At 46.7% G+C, this 13,015-nt stretch overlaps 1 protein-coding gene across 1 annotated transcript; it reads left to right on the top strand.

The window, feature by feature from the left end:
• Nucleotides 1-757: 757 nt before the first annotated feature.
• Nucleotides 758-11,993, top strand: ankrd6a (ankyrin repeat domain 6a). Its single transcript, XM_056767638.1, has 13 exons — nucleotides 758-775; nucleotides 1,138-1,236; nucleotides 7,884-7,982; nucleotides 8,060-8,158; nucleotides 8,240-8,338; nucleotides 8,530-8,628; nucleotides 9,331-9,408; nucleotides 9,532-9,612; nucleotides 10,174-10,269; nucleotides 10,342-10,494; nucleotides 10,622-10,735; nucleotides 10,823-11,120; nucleotides 11,419-11,993. Exons 1-13 carry the CDS (start codon nucleotides 758-760, stop codon nucleotides 11,991-11,993), a joined length of 1,908 nt encoding a protein of 635 aa, XP_056623616.1.
• The last annotated feature ends 1,022 nt before the right edge of the window (nucleotides 11,994-13,015 follow it).

Below are 13,015 nucleotides of genomic sequence, written 5' to 3'. Positions count from 1 at the left end.
TTGTTGATTCTTGTGTGATTTTAGAATAAGGTTAAATTCAGTACAGTTACATATGCAATGCAGATAAAAACATTCATTCATCTTAAGATTTCCCCCTAAATTTAACATATACTATTTTTTTTAACTTAATTTCTACATAGTAATCATGTTAACTTTAAAAGTTGTATACGTTTATATTCGATAATGCATTATTTATTAACATGGGTTCAACAATGGCATGCCTATAACAGAACGTGTGTCTATTTGTTCTAACATGTGCCCAGCTGCAGCTATTAGATCAAACATTTGTGATGTTTTACTAAACCATGAGATCACATCGTTTACTCTTCAGCCGTATTGTAATCTATGTCTACATAATGTTTAATGTGTTCTTTGCTTATTGCTGATTTTTAATACCTTATGTTTTACAAGAATTACTCGTAGTCCTTTCTGAAAGGTTTTTTAAGCCAGCTGTGAGGGTCGAAAAAAATATCTCTGTACAAACAAAATGCACAATTTAACCATTTAAGTGTCCATTTATTTATTTGGCTTTATAAAAGAGGGTCATCTTGGCACAGAGAAGCCGGAGACAGACATTAAATGAAAACAAGAGCTTAAGACATTTACATCTGATGAGTTTCATTCTCAGACAAATTTCCTCTTGTGCATCTATAATAAAGACTACAATGAGTTCCTGTGCAAGGGATTACCCATGTGACTTTTTTAATGTCTGTAAAGCCAGCTGGCCATGCGCTCTTTGTCTGTAAGTCCCTGCGTGATGGATTGTGATGCATCGGTATATGATTTTTTTATTTGAGCATGCATGAATTGTTTTCTCAGGACGATTGCTGTCCAGTGCACCTGCTTTCACATACCGGTCATGCAGAGCAGAGAAGCATAGTCGACGGCTACCGAGGGAGTCTGGAGGATGCAAACTCATGGTCTCATTTGTTTCTTTGTTTTTATCTGTGTCAACCTATTATTCCCTTAAGAGATTGATTCCAGATGCGATTAGACAAGAACTACAAATATATTTTGGGCCAAGGCCACTATTTGTTGCAAATCTTACAATGTTGCTGACTTATGACCTTTTGTAGCTTTTAGCTGAAATGAAATTTAGAGCAACACAACTTTGATGTTTTTAATGATGTGTTTTAGGGTCACCAAACGGCTTTACACCAGGCAGCTGTTGTGGGAAATCGTGACGCCATCTTTGTCCTCATTCGTGGAGGCTGTGCATTAGATCTACAAGACAAGGTGTGTTCATATAATTAAATACTTAATTGTCATATACCCAAACAATTGTTAGATCATGCATATAGTAGACATTTTATTTGATTAAAAGGACAAATTTATAATAATTAAAAATGCGTATTACTTGGTAAAATACATAAAAAAACTACAAAATTTTAAAGTAGGACACCAACTTTTTATTTCGCATATCAGCAATTTTTCCTTGAACCTCGCCAAGTAATTTTACAGAATTTGTCAAATGTAAAAAAAAAAGAATTTTATTGTTTTTGAAACGTTTTTTTTTTTTGGTATTTTTGAAATACGGTAAAAACGTAAGATTACAGTAAAATATAGCAAGTTTTAGGGAAACTGGTATTTGTTTTTTTTACAGTGAAAACGTCTTGGTTACGTATGTAACCTCAGTTCCCTTTCTGTCGGTCTCTCGACGTTGTGTCGAGAACGACAGATGGGGTTCGCCCTTGAGAACCAATCAACTCTGACTACTATAGAAAAGGCCAATGAAATTTGGCGAATGCAATTTGCATGCCGGGCTCCGCCCCCGGAAATCCGGTATAAAAGGAGGCCGGCGTGCAGCATTCACTTACCTTTGTTCTGAAGAGCCTGAGACCTCTCAAACTGCAGCAGAATACGATACGTGTTCGTGGCATAAGGGACACAACGTCTCGTTCCCTCCATCAGGGAACTGAGGTTACATACGTAACCAAGACGTTCCCTTTCTGTCGGTCTCTCGACGTTGTGTCGAGAACGACAGATGGGGTTGCCTATGGAAAACGCCACAACGCTGTATCGCGTCACAATCTCTAGCGAAGCGACGGTAACAAGCCTGGGCGTGTCATCTCGAAGCTTTCGTGAGACTGTAACCTTCCAGTGTGGTGGTCGGGGGGTTCCAGAGCTTTCTTGGAGAAAGATGGGTACAGCCCTGACCGGTAACTTTCACGGACGGGGCCTTAGCTCTCTATAGGCGAGAGGCCATCCAGATCAGTTTACACCGGGTAAGCGCGACTCTTAATCAGAGAAGCGCTACAGAGGCCACCTCCTACCCGTGGGGAGGAATATGGTGGATATAGGTATGGTCTCGTCCTTGGAGGAGAACGCATGGAACGTGCGGACTGAGTAGTTAACCGCGAGGTGGAGGCCCACCTGGGGAAGCTCATGGGTTACCAGGAGTGGGAACCATTCTCATGAGGATACATCAGACGGAACAGCCCACGGAGGGGGTGTTACAGACGTCCGGTAGCACTAGGTCCGGTTAGAGCTATCTGTGATAGCTCACATGGTATCCCGGCCTAAGGGGGAAGGCTGCTCTGCCCAGCCAGCCCCCAGGGGGTGCTTGTTTGGTGATGGATGGAATGCCTATTCTTAACCAGTGTCTGGGTAAGAAGGGAGGCTGGTGAGGTACCAGTTTCTTAGCGATGTGTTCGGGTAAGAAGAAAAGGTAAATAGCACACTGACCCAACCTGTTAGAGGGTGGAAAGGTGCTTTCGCAGGCATACGCCCCCCCGGATGCCAGTCCTACATGTCGCCACGCAGGACGTGGGCTGACACCGGGTTTACGCAAAGGTTGTTAACCCTTGCGAAGGTGTTTGGGCATAGCCCAACCCGCAGCTCTACAGATGTCTGCTAGAGAGGCGCTTCTGCCAGTGTCCAGGAGGTGGCTAAACTCCGTGTGGAGTGAGCCCTCACTGCCAATGGGCATGGGAGATTCTGAGATCGGAATGCCGTCGTAACGGCGTCCACGACCCAGTGCGCCAGCCTCTGTTTGGAGACAGCCTTCCCCTTCTGCTGTCCTCCAACAGACACGGAGCTGGTCAGAGCTTCAGAGCTCTGCGTGCGGTCCAGTACGTACTGGACACAACACTAATCGGGTTGGGTCTTCCTCCCCTATGGGGAGTGCCTGCAAGTTCACCACTTGGCCCCGGAGGGAGTAGTGGGAACTTCTTGGGCACGCATCCGGGCCTGGGTCTCAAGATAACGTGAGAGTTTCCAGGGCCGAGTTTAAGGCAATCCAGGGACACGGAGGATGCTCGGTGGTCCCCTACCCTCTTGAAAGAAGTGAGCGCCGTCAGGAGGGCCGTCTTACTCTATGAGGAAGATCGGAACCTCCGAGGGGCTCTTTGGGGGGCCCTGAGGCTCCCCAGGACCACTTAGGGTCCCAAGAGGGTATGGAGCGGAGATGAGGCGGATTCCGCCCTCTCGCTGCTTAGGAACCTGGTGACCAGGTCGTGTTGCCCTAGAAACTTTCCACCGACTGAGTCGTGATGAGTGGCAATAGCGACTACATACACTTTCAGTGTGGAAGGGAGATGTTAGTCTCCAGTCTCGTGAGGAGGGGAACACAATCCTGATCAAGCACCTCAGTGGGTCTTTCTCGTTGAGAAAGACACCAGGACGAGAAGAGGCACCGTCTAGAGGCGTGTAACCGCCTAGTAGATGGGGCCCTAGCCTGGGTGATGGTCTCAGCCGTATAGGGGGAGTAGCCATCTTAGGATCTTCTCGTCCCGTCTAGAGACCAGACATGGGTGTTCCAGAGGTCTGATCTGGGATGCCAGAACGTGTCCTTCCCCTGAGAGAGCAGGTCCTCTGTCAGGGGAATGGTTCAGGGGGAGTCGCTGTCCAGAGCATCGGCTCTGAGGCCAAGTGCGGTTAGACCGGTGTGGTGTAACCAATAACACTTGGTGCTCCTGCTCCCTGACCTTGCACAGAGTCTGTACAAGAAGGCTCCTGGGGGGGGGAAGGTGTGCTTCCGCCCATCCCGCGGCCAGCTGTGCGCAAGGATATCCGTGCCGAGGGCAGGGACTATCAAGCGGGCAAATGGTGGTGTTACGGGAGGTGAACAGGTTTTACCTGGGCCTACCCGAACAGCCTCCAAATGAGCTGGACTGCACGGGGGTGGAGTCGCCACTCTCCACGAGGCATAAACTGGCGAGAAAGCACGTCGGCTGTCTAGTTCAGTTTGCCCGGGGTGTGTGGCCTGCAGGGAACGAGTCACCTGTTGACTCCACCGGAGGAGGCGTCGAGCAAGTTGTGTTTAGCTGCTGTGTGCGAACGCCACCCTGACGATCTGTATTCGCTACAGCTATAGTGCTGTCCTCGGAACAGCACGTGCATGTCTCGCACGAGAGACCGTAGCCTGCTCAGTGCAAGTAGCATAGCCCACAACTCTTGGCAATTGATATGCCAGCGCAGGCGGGGGTTCGTCCAACACCCCACCTGCGTGCCCGTTGCACACTACACCGCACCCCTGCAGGGAGACTTCAGTCGTCACCACGACCTGCCTCATAACCTGCTCAGAGGGACCTGAGTCCGTCGAAAAAGTCATAAAGACTAGGGGTTATGGTGCGTCGGCAGCAGGGCAGCATCACCATGCGCCTGCTGCCGGTGTGCCACGCTCTCCTCGGAACTCGACTCTGAAACCAGTGTTGGAGCGGTGTCATGTGCATCAACTCGAGGGGTATTAGCCCGCGAGGACGCCATGTGTCCCAGGAGCCTCTGAATTGTTTCAGGGGGACCGCTGTCTGCCTAAAATGTTCATTTCAGAAAGTTCAACACTGGTTGGGCACAACTGCGGACAGGTGTGCCGACATGGTGACAGAGCTGAGTTCCATACCGAGAAAGAGGATGCTCTGCACTGGGGAGAGCTTGCCCCTCTCTTGGTTGACCTGGAGTCCCAATCGACCTAGGTGCCGGAGCACCAGGTCCCTTTGTGTACATAACAGATCTCGCGAGTGTGCCAAGATAGGCCAGTCGCTGAGATAGTTTAGTACCCGCTCGCCTTCCTCCTCTCAGGGAGAAAGGGCGGTCAGGGACAGACCGAAAGGGAGGACTCTGTACTGATATGCCCGCCTCTCGCACGCGAACCGTGGGAACGGTCGGTGTCGAGGAGGATCGAGACATGAAAGTAAGCGTCCTTCAGGTCGATTGCCACGAACCAATCCTGACACCTCATAGATGTCAGGACGCGCCTCTGTGTGAGCACCCTGAATGGCAGCTTGTAAAGGTGCTCTGTTCAGGGTACGCAGCCTTTGGGGGCAACCCGCCGTCTTTCTTGGGAACGATGAAGTGCGGGTGGTGACCCACTGAACATCTTGGTTTTGAGGGACGAACTCGATGCCTGTTTTGCCAGAAGGGTGGTGACCTCTACCCGAAGTACGGAGGCGTCCCTGCCTCTGACAGAGGGAGAGATGATGCCCCGAAACTTGGGTGAGTCTCTGGCGAACTGGATCGAGTAACCAAGACGGACCGCCCTCATTAGCCAGCGAGACAGTGTGGGCAGCTCTCGAGCTCCCAGGGACTGTGACAGGGTGACCAAGGGGACGGTCTGCTTCATCATTCCCACGGGGGGTGGTTCGTCGGCTGGCGGAGCTAACCATGTCGCGGGGAGTCCCCGGAGGGAAGGTTTTTGCTCCGCCTGCTTACCTGCCTGGCGGGACAACGGCACGCACTGTCGGTTTGAGAGTGGTGACGGCTGTCGTATATGTGTACGACCTCACGCCTCGCCAGGGTGTGAGGTCGGTTCGCCGAGCACAGTCCAGTGGAGTGTGCGATCGGCTGCAAGTAAACCCGGGGAGAACAGAAAACTCAGTGAGTAAGTGGGCGCCAAGCCCTAACAAGGGCCCGGCTTTGGTGACGAGGCAGGAGTCGTCCCGTACCGACCGATCAGAGCCGTGGCTGTGAAGGTTCGGGCCCGATGTTGTTCTCCCTGGGGTCTTCCCGTCAGTGTCCCTTCACGCGAGGAGGTTGCTGACGGGGTGGAGGTTTCCCCCTCGACCTCTGCTTCCGGGGTGCCGCCTGTGGGGGCACAGGAACCGGAGCCGATGTCGAAAGGGTCCTGGGTTGCAGGGAAGCAGACGTCACGTGAGATCTCGGAGGCCTGTAGGCGGCCGAGTCGCGGCGTGAAAAAAATGTGGTTAATTGCCACTGTCTGCTTCGCCGTCAAAAAACTGCTGAGCGCAGTCCTCGACGGTGTTACCAACAACCCACCCTGCGAGATGAGTGCATCAAGAAAGCGGACTTCCTTGCTGTCACTCTTCTGCACAAGGTATAGCCAGGGGGTGTCTCTCCTGGACCACTACCGTGGACATCGTCCGACCCAGGGCCCGTGCCGCCGCCTTAGTCGCCCGTAGAGCGCTGTCAGCGGCGGCACGGAGATCCTGCATTATACCCGGGTCGGCCTTACCCTCGTGGAGCCCTCTCAACGCCCTGGCCTGGCGGACCTGCAGGATGGCCAAGGCATAGAGAGAGGAGGCAGCCTGGCCCGCAACATCGCAAGCCTTCGACACCAGTGATGCCAAAGTCTTACGTGCTTTGGACGGTAGGAGTGGTCGATCCCCCCCAGGTGGTAGCCGTCCGCGGCACAGGTGCACCGCAGGCGGACGTTCCACCCGGGGGATCTCGACGCAGTCCTTGGCTGCCTCACCATCGAGGGAAGTAAGGGAGCCGGAGCTGGTTTCACTGGAACGGTCCGTGAGAGGAGCGTTCCAAGTTTTACACAGCTCCTCATGCACCTCCGGGAAAAACATGGCACCCGGGGTGGGCGCGGTTTGCACCGCGCACCGACCTCGGGAACCACGCATCCCCGGGTTAGCACGGATGACATCACTTCTGCTTCCTCCTGAACTCGACCGCTGGGGGTGGAGTTTGGATTCGGCAGAGTCGGATGCCAGTCTCCCTCCGATGCTGCGAGCGACATCTCATCTACGTCACACATCGTTTCCGAGTGTGTGCGTGAGGATCCGGACGGTATGCCACCGCCGGTTGGGGAACGTTCAGAAGAGCGAATCGGGGTGCGATCGGCCCGTGAGCACTTGGCTGGCGGGTTTACGTTCGCAGAGTTCCCCGTATCACTAACGCTGCTAACGTGGGTGGTCATCGGGGCCGTAGCCACAGATGTCACAGCCCGGGTAGCAGACGAAATGGTGGCTGGTTCCCGTAGGAAGACAGCCACCCGTGACCGCAACTTCTGAATGACAATCTGCCCGCAGTGCAGGCAGATGTGTCAACGAACGCTGCTTCAGTGTGCTGGACGCCCAGACACCTAATGCAGCGATCGTGTCCATCCCCCTCCTCGATGAGGGTGCCGCACCCAAGAGAACAGCGGGACATGCCGCGCTGGAGAATGCTCAGTCAGTCCTGAAAAGGACTTTTAGAAAAAATCTCTAACACCTCCGGAACCGCCGAGACGCCCAGGGGAAGGTCGCTGCAGAAAGGGACGATCCGCTGTAACACGTCGTAGCACCAGCGTGTAGTTGTAGAGGATTGAATCCTGAGTTGTACTCATGAGCGATGGCTCTGAAGAACAAAAGGTAAGTGAATGCTGCACGCCGGCCTCCTTTTATACCGGATTTCCGGGGGCGGAGCCCGGCATGCAAATTGCATTCGCCAAATTTCATTGGCCTTTTCTATAGTAGTCAGAGTTGATTGGTTCTCAAGGGCGAACCCCATCTGTCGTTCTCGACACAACGTCGAGAGACCGACAGAAAGGGAACCTGTTATTTTACAGTTTATTTCTGGCGCCACAGCTGCCAGAAAATATGTTTTTTATTTTTTAAATGCGGTCAAAAACTGAAAAATTACAACAGCAAAAAAGCAATTTTACAATAAAAATTAGAATTTGATTAAAAGATCAACAGAATCAGACTTTCTTTCAACAGGAAGGCAACACTGCTTTGCATGAAGTATCGTGGCATGGGTTCAGTCAATGTGTGAAACTGCTGGTCCAAGCTGGAGCAGATGTCCATGTGAAGAACAATGTATGTAGATATATTTTCCAAATAACATTTAAATAATATCTGTTGCTTAACAGTGCCTTCTGTTTTATTTTGTAAAGGCAGGAAACACAGCACTACATCTGGCGTGTCAGAATGAACATTGTCAGACAGCCAGAATGCTGCTGCTCGCTGGAGCTGTGCCCGACAGCAAAAACAATGCAATTGCAATCTTTTACATCAAAAACTAGAATATCTAGAAATTGGCTGAAAAAGAAAACTAAACGTTTCTTATATTCCAGACAGGTGACACATGTTTACACATTGCTGCTCGCTACGATCATTCATCTGTGATTAAGATCCTCTTGGGTTCCTCATGTCCCATCACTGAGAAAAACCAGGTCAGGTCCATCAACACTCCATCAGCAGTATGATCATATAGTTTAGTTTATTGTTATAGTACTGCTGATTTTCTGAATTATTTCAAATAGGTAACAATGCCTTGTGAAGAATATATCCTGACTTTCTTTTCTTTATTCTGAAGTGAATAATAATAAAATTTGAGATTGATTAATTTATAATTTACTTACAGGCCGGGGAGACGGCGCTTCATGTCGCTGCTGGTTTAAACCACAAGAAAACTGTAAGTTTTTTACTGGAAGCTGGAGCTGATGCATACATCAAAAACGATGTAAGTTATGCAGTCTAATGGCATTAATCTTTTGTGTTATTTATTCAAAGATCTACCCCGAATTGTAAACTTCTGGAGAAAACAATGGAACCCTGCCCAAAACAAAATTTACAATTTAATGAATCTAATGGTTATAATGAGAATTATTGTGGTTTTAATGGAAACTATAACCCTTGGTTCATAACCTGCTGAAAAAACTATAAAAACCATGATGTTTTTTGAAAAGGGATTTTTACTGGCTTTAGTGGAAACTGTGATGGTTCTACTAGTATGTGATGGATTATAATGGTGGGATGTTAAATCCTATTGAAATAATGCCCAAAACTTTTTGTAATGGTTTTAATTGAAATAGCTAATGGTTCATAATGGTATTTTAATGGAAACCATGAGAATTTCTGTAATGGTTTCTGTTGGGTATCTATTGTTTTCTTCAGCAGGGAGAATCACATCAACACCAGTAGACACCATTAAAGTTTCCATAAAAACCAATTAAATTCCCATTACAACCATTAAATCCATATCATTTTCTTTTGGGTCTAGGAAGGACTCTGAAAATTAGTTTTGAGTGCACGTATCCCGCTGAAAAAATAAGTTTGTTTATACAGTTATTTGCATTTCATTATGATTGACACTATCAAAAGTTAAAACATTTACACTAAATGAATGCACATATTCTTTCTCATACACGTTTAATATCAACAGGCAGGACACACTGTACTTGATAAAGCCCGGGACAATAATAATCGAGATCTGGCCATTCTTCTAGCAAAGTCTAATCAGGTGTGTGCCGATACTCCAGTTTCTTTATACCATTTAGTACCAATTATTTGTCCTATCCAATATCACATGAATAAACTAAAATACAAATACTCAAAACAAAATCTCTTTTTGTGTTGTTGCCATGTCCAAAAGTTTGCACGTGGAAAGACAGTGAAGAAAAAAAAAGACGTATTATGGACTCCGAAGCTACAAATTTCAGATAAGGTTCAGTTATCTCTTTCATCTGTGGTGCTGTGGATTCATCATTTATAATATGATTGGGGTCTAGGGGCCAGTGAGAAGACAAAGTCACATGACCACTAAACTTTTTTAACCCTATGAGACCAGCGGTCATGTGATGGTTTAGTCTTTAAATCCCTCTTAAAGTGGGTGCTACAATTATTGTGCAGAACTTTACTGAAGTGGTTGAAGCCCAGGCACAAAGTGGTGACCATTTACTTCACAACATACAACCGGAGGAGAACAAAGCAGCTTTGAGCCCTTGTACGAGGAGAAAGGTCAAGAGATCAATACAGAAGGTAATATATATAATGTATTTTACTATTACATGACCATTTTATATTATATTAGGTATGTTGTCTGGATATGCTCTTCATATCACCGTGAAGGGATTTATCAGAATCGCAGAGCTATGGAATAACTTTATATTGCAGTACATTTTATTTAAGTCGAATTTAATTATCTTACAAAGAAATAATAAAGTGCTAATAGTTACGATTGCTCTGATAGAAATTGTTGTTTAGATGCTCAGAAAATGTTTTCCAGAAAGACAGCAGCTTTTACGAGGAAGACGAACTTCCACATGGAAAAGCCTTTCAGCTTTATACTCTATACCGAGACAAAGATGGACAGATAAAGCAGGTTACATTTGAGCGATTAAATACCATGCATTTGCTTGTTTTAAACCTCTTAACCACTGACTTCTGCAAACAGGCTCCTGCAAAGGACTGTTATTGTAAGCCCCTCCTCAGAAAACTTGCGAATGAACTGAAAGCCACAGAGATGGAGATGAGATTACAAATTCACACTGTTCAAGAGGAGATGAACAGCAGACTGGGCAAAGTAGAGCTTAAAAACAAACAGCAGGTTGGTTTGCATTTCACCAATTTCACGCAAATTTTATTTTGTGATGATTTATGTGGAAAAATCATGAGAAACAAATATTTTGGAAAGGTGGCTGAAAACGTTTCATTAGTATCTTAATTCTGTTCAGTTTAAAGTGCTTGAGAAACTCACACAGGAGCACGTGTCCGCCGAGAGGATGGAGTGTCATTATCGGATCAATCAGAGAGCCACCCTGGAATGCATGGAGGGAGAGAAAAGACAGGTACAAGTTACCGTACAACAACCCAAGAGAAAAAGTTTTTCGCCAATATTGGGATGATTCAACAAACTGAAGTTTCGGTCTTTCAAGCAGGTGGCCACGACGAGTGAAGTGAAAAGCTGGTGCATGTCTAAGATTCAGGATCTCGAGGTGCGAACACCTGAGACACGACACTATAAGCTCCTGCGGTCTCCTTCGGTGGACGATTCGCTGGTGGACGCAGAACCAGGTGGTCTGCCTCTGCTTTCACTCATCTCGGAGGAGAGCTCCAGCTCACTGGCTACATACGTCAATGTGTTACCCAACCCAGGAGTGGGTGGGAAAAGCCTTGAGTTTGAGGACGCCCTAGGGAGGAAACACTATAATGCGAAGCCAAATGGCTCTTCAGGTTTGAAAAATGCCTTGAAAAAAGAAATATATATACACACTGTATAGAATTTTTAGAATATATGCAAATTATTAAAAAAAGTTATGTAAAAATTATTGTTACAATATTGATATGATGTTATGTAGGAGAATATTTTACAATATGCATACAATATTACAAACATAAATAAAAAAAATATATATTTTAAAAAAAAATTGACCTTTTTTTATGTTTTCATATGGTTGAAATTAAACCAGCAGTATCCAATCATCCACATACACTTTATGTTTTCCTAACGTGTCTTTCCATATTTCCACAGATGATTATGTTAATCTGAAACATCTATCCACATTTACACACAAACCACTCTTGGGAAAGCTGGCCACCGCTGACCCCCAGTGGGAGCGAACAAAACTGCAGAGAAAACCTATGGCAGACGTACCAACATACAAGGAAATTGACCGCTGTGACAGCATTGCCAGTAACAGCTTGTCAACATCCAGTAACTTGAGCAGGCAATTTAATAACAGTGATACAGATACACTGTCCGGCCCAGCCGGGAAACACAGCAAACATCTGAAAAACAGAATTAAAGCGCACCACACGCACACCCAGCAGGGCGGCGCCATGTCCACTTTAGAGGTCTTTGCCCAGGGACCTGCAGACGCCACCTTCATCCAGGAGCGGGCAAACTTGCATGCTGTGGAAGTGACACAGCGTTTCTTTGAGACGGTCTCTACGCAGCTGGAACGCTGGTATGAGAGGAAGATTCAGGATGCACAAAGGGTGGTGGAACAGAAAGCTCTGCAGGATAGAGTCAGTCTGCTGCAGAAGATCAAAACGCTGGAGGAAGAGCTGCAGAGGCTTCGCACTGACACAGAGACTAAGTGTTGATCTACATACACTCAGGTCCATAAATATTGGGACATCGACACAATTAAAACATTTTTGGCTCTATACACCACCACAATGGATTTCAAATGAAACGAACAAGATGTGCTTTAACTGCACACTGTCAGCTTTAATTTGAGAGTCCAAATCAGGTGAATGGTGTAGGAACTGCAACAGTTTGCATATGTTCCTCCCACTTGTTAAGGGACCGAAGTCATGGGACAGAATAATAATCATAAATCAAACATTCATTTTTTAATACTTGGTTGCAAATCCTTTGCAGTCAATTACAGTCTGAAGTCTGGAACGCATAGACATCACCAGACGCTGCGTTTCATTCCTGGTGATACTCTGCCAGGCCTCTACTGCAACCGTCTTCAGTTCCTGCTTGTTCTTGGGGCATTTTCCCTTCAGTTTTGTCTTCAATAAATCATCAATAAATACAAGAGAACCAGTTCCACTGGCAGCCATACATGCCCACACCATGACACTACCACCACCATGCTTCACCGATGAGGTGATGTGCTTAGGATCATGAGCAGTTCCTTTCCTTCTCCATACTCTTCTATTCCCATCACTCTAGTACAAGTTGATCTAGGTCCATAGGATGTTGTTCCAGAACTGTGAAGGCTTTTTTAGATGTCGTTTGGCAAACTCTAATCTGGCCCTCCTGTTTTTTAGGCTCACCAATGGTTTACATCTTGTGGTGAACCCTCTGTATTCACTCTGGTAAAGTCTTCTCTTGATTGTTGACTTTGACACACATACACCTACCTCATGGAGAGTGTTCTTGTCAACAAAACAATAGCTTTATAAACTATTGCTCTTTACAACTTAATTTAGAAAAGTTAATGTTTTTAGCAATGCCCTGAATATTTTCATTTTATCAACTTGTTTTGAATGTCAGGAAAATTTGGTCACAATTGAAGTACTTCAGAATTACAATTTACTTCGAAGTAAACTTTCGATAACCTTCATGGGTTTTTTAGTTTTATAGTGATATTTTAGGATTTACTTAATGAGAT

Source organism: Triplophysa dalaica, chromosome 15 (genome assembly GCF_015846415.1).
Source record: "Triplophysa dalaica isolate WHDGS20190420 chromosome 15, ASM1584641v1, whole genome shotgun sequence".
In the NCBI taxonomy this organism is placed as follows: Eukaryota; Metazoa; Chordata; class Actinopteri; order Cypriniformes; family Nemacheilidae; genus Triplophysa; species Triplophysa dalaica.
The sequence above is the reverse complement of the archived record's forward strand: the minus strand, read 5'-3'. Positions and strand labels throughout refer to the sequence as shown.

Coding starts and splice junctions, on each gene's coding strand:
- ankrd6a (XM_056767638.1), top strand. Junction 1,237..7,883: donor CATTAGATCTACAAGACAAG/GTGTGTTCATAT, acceptor TTCTTTCAACAG/GAAGGCAACACTGCTTTGCA. Junction 8,629..9,330: donor ATGCATACATCAAAAACGAT/GTAAGTTATGCA, acceptor TAATATCAACAG/GCAGGACACACTGTACTTGA.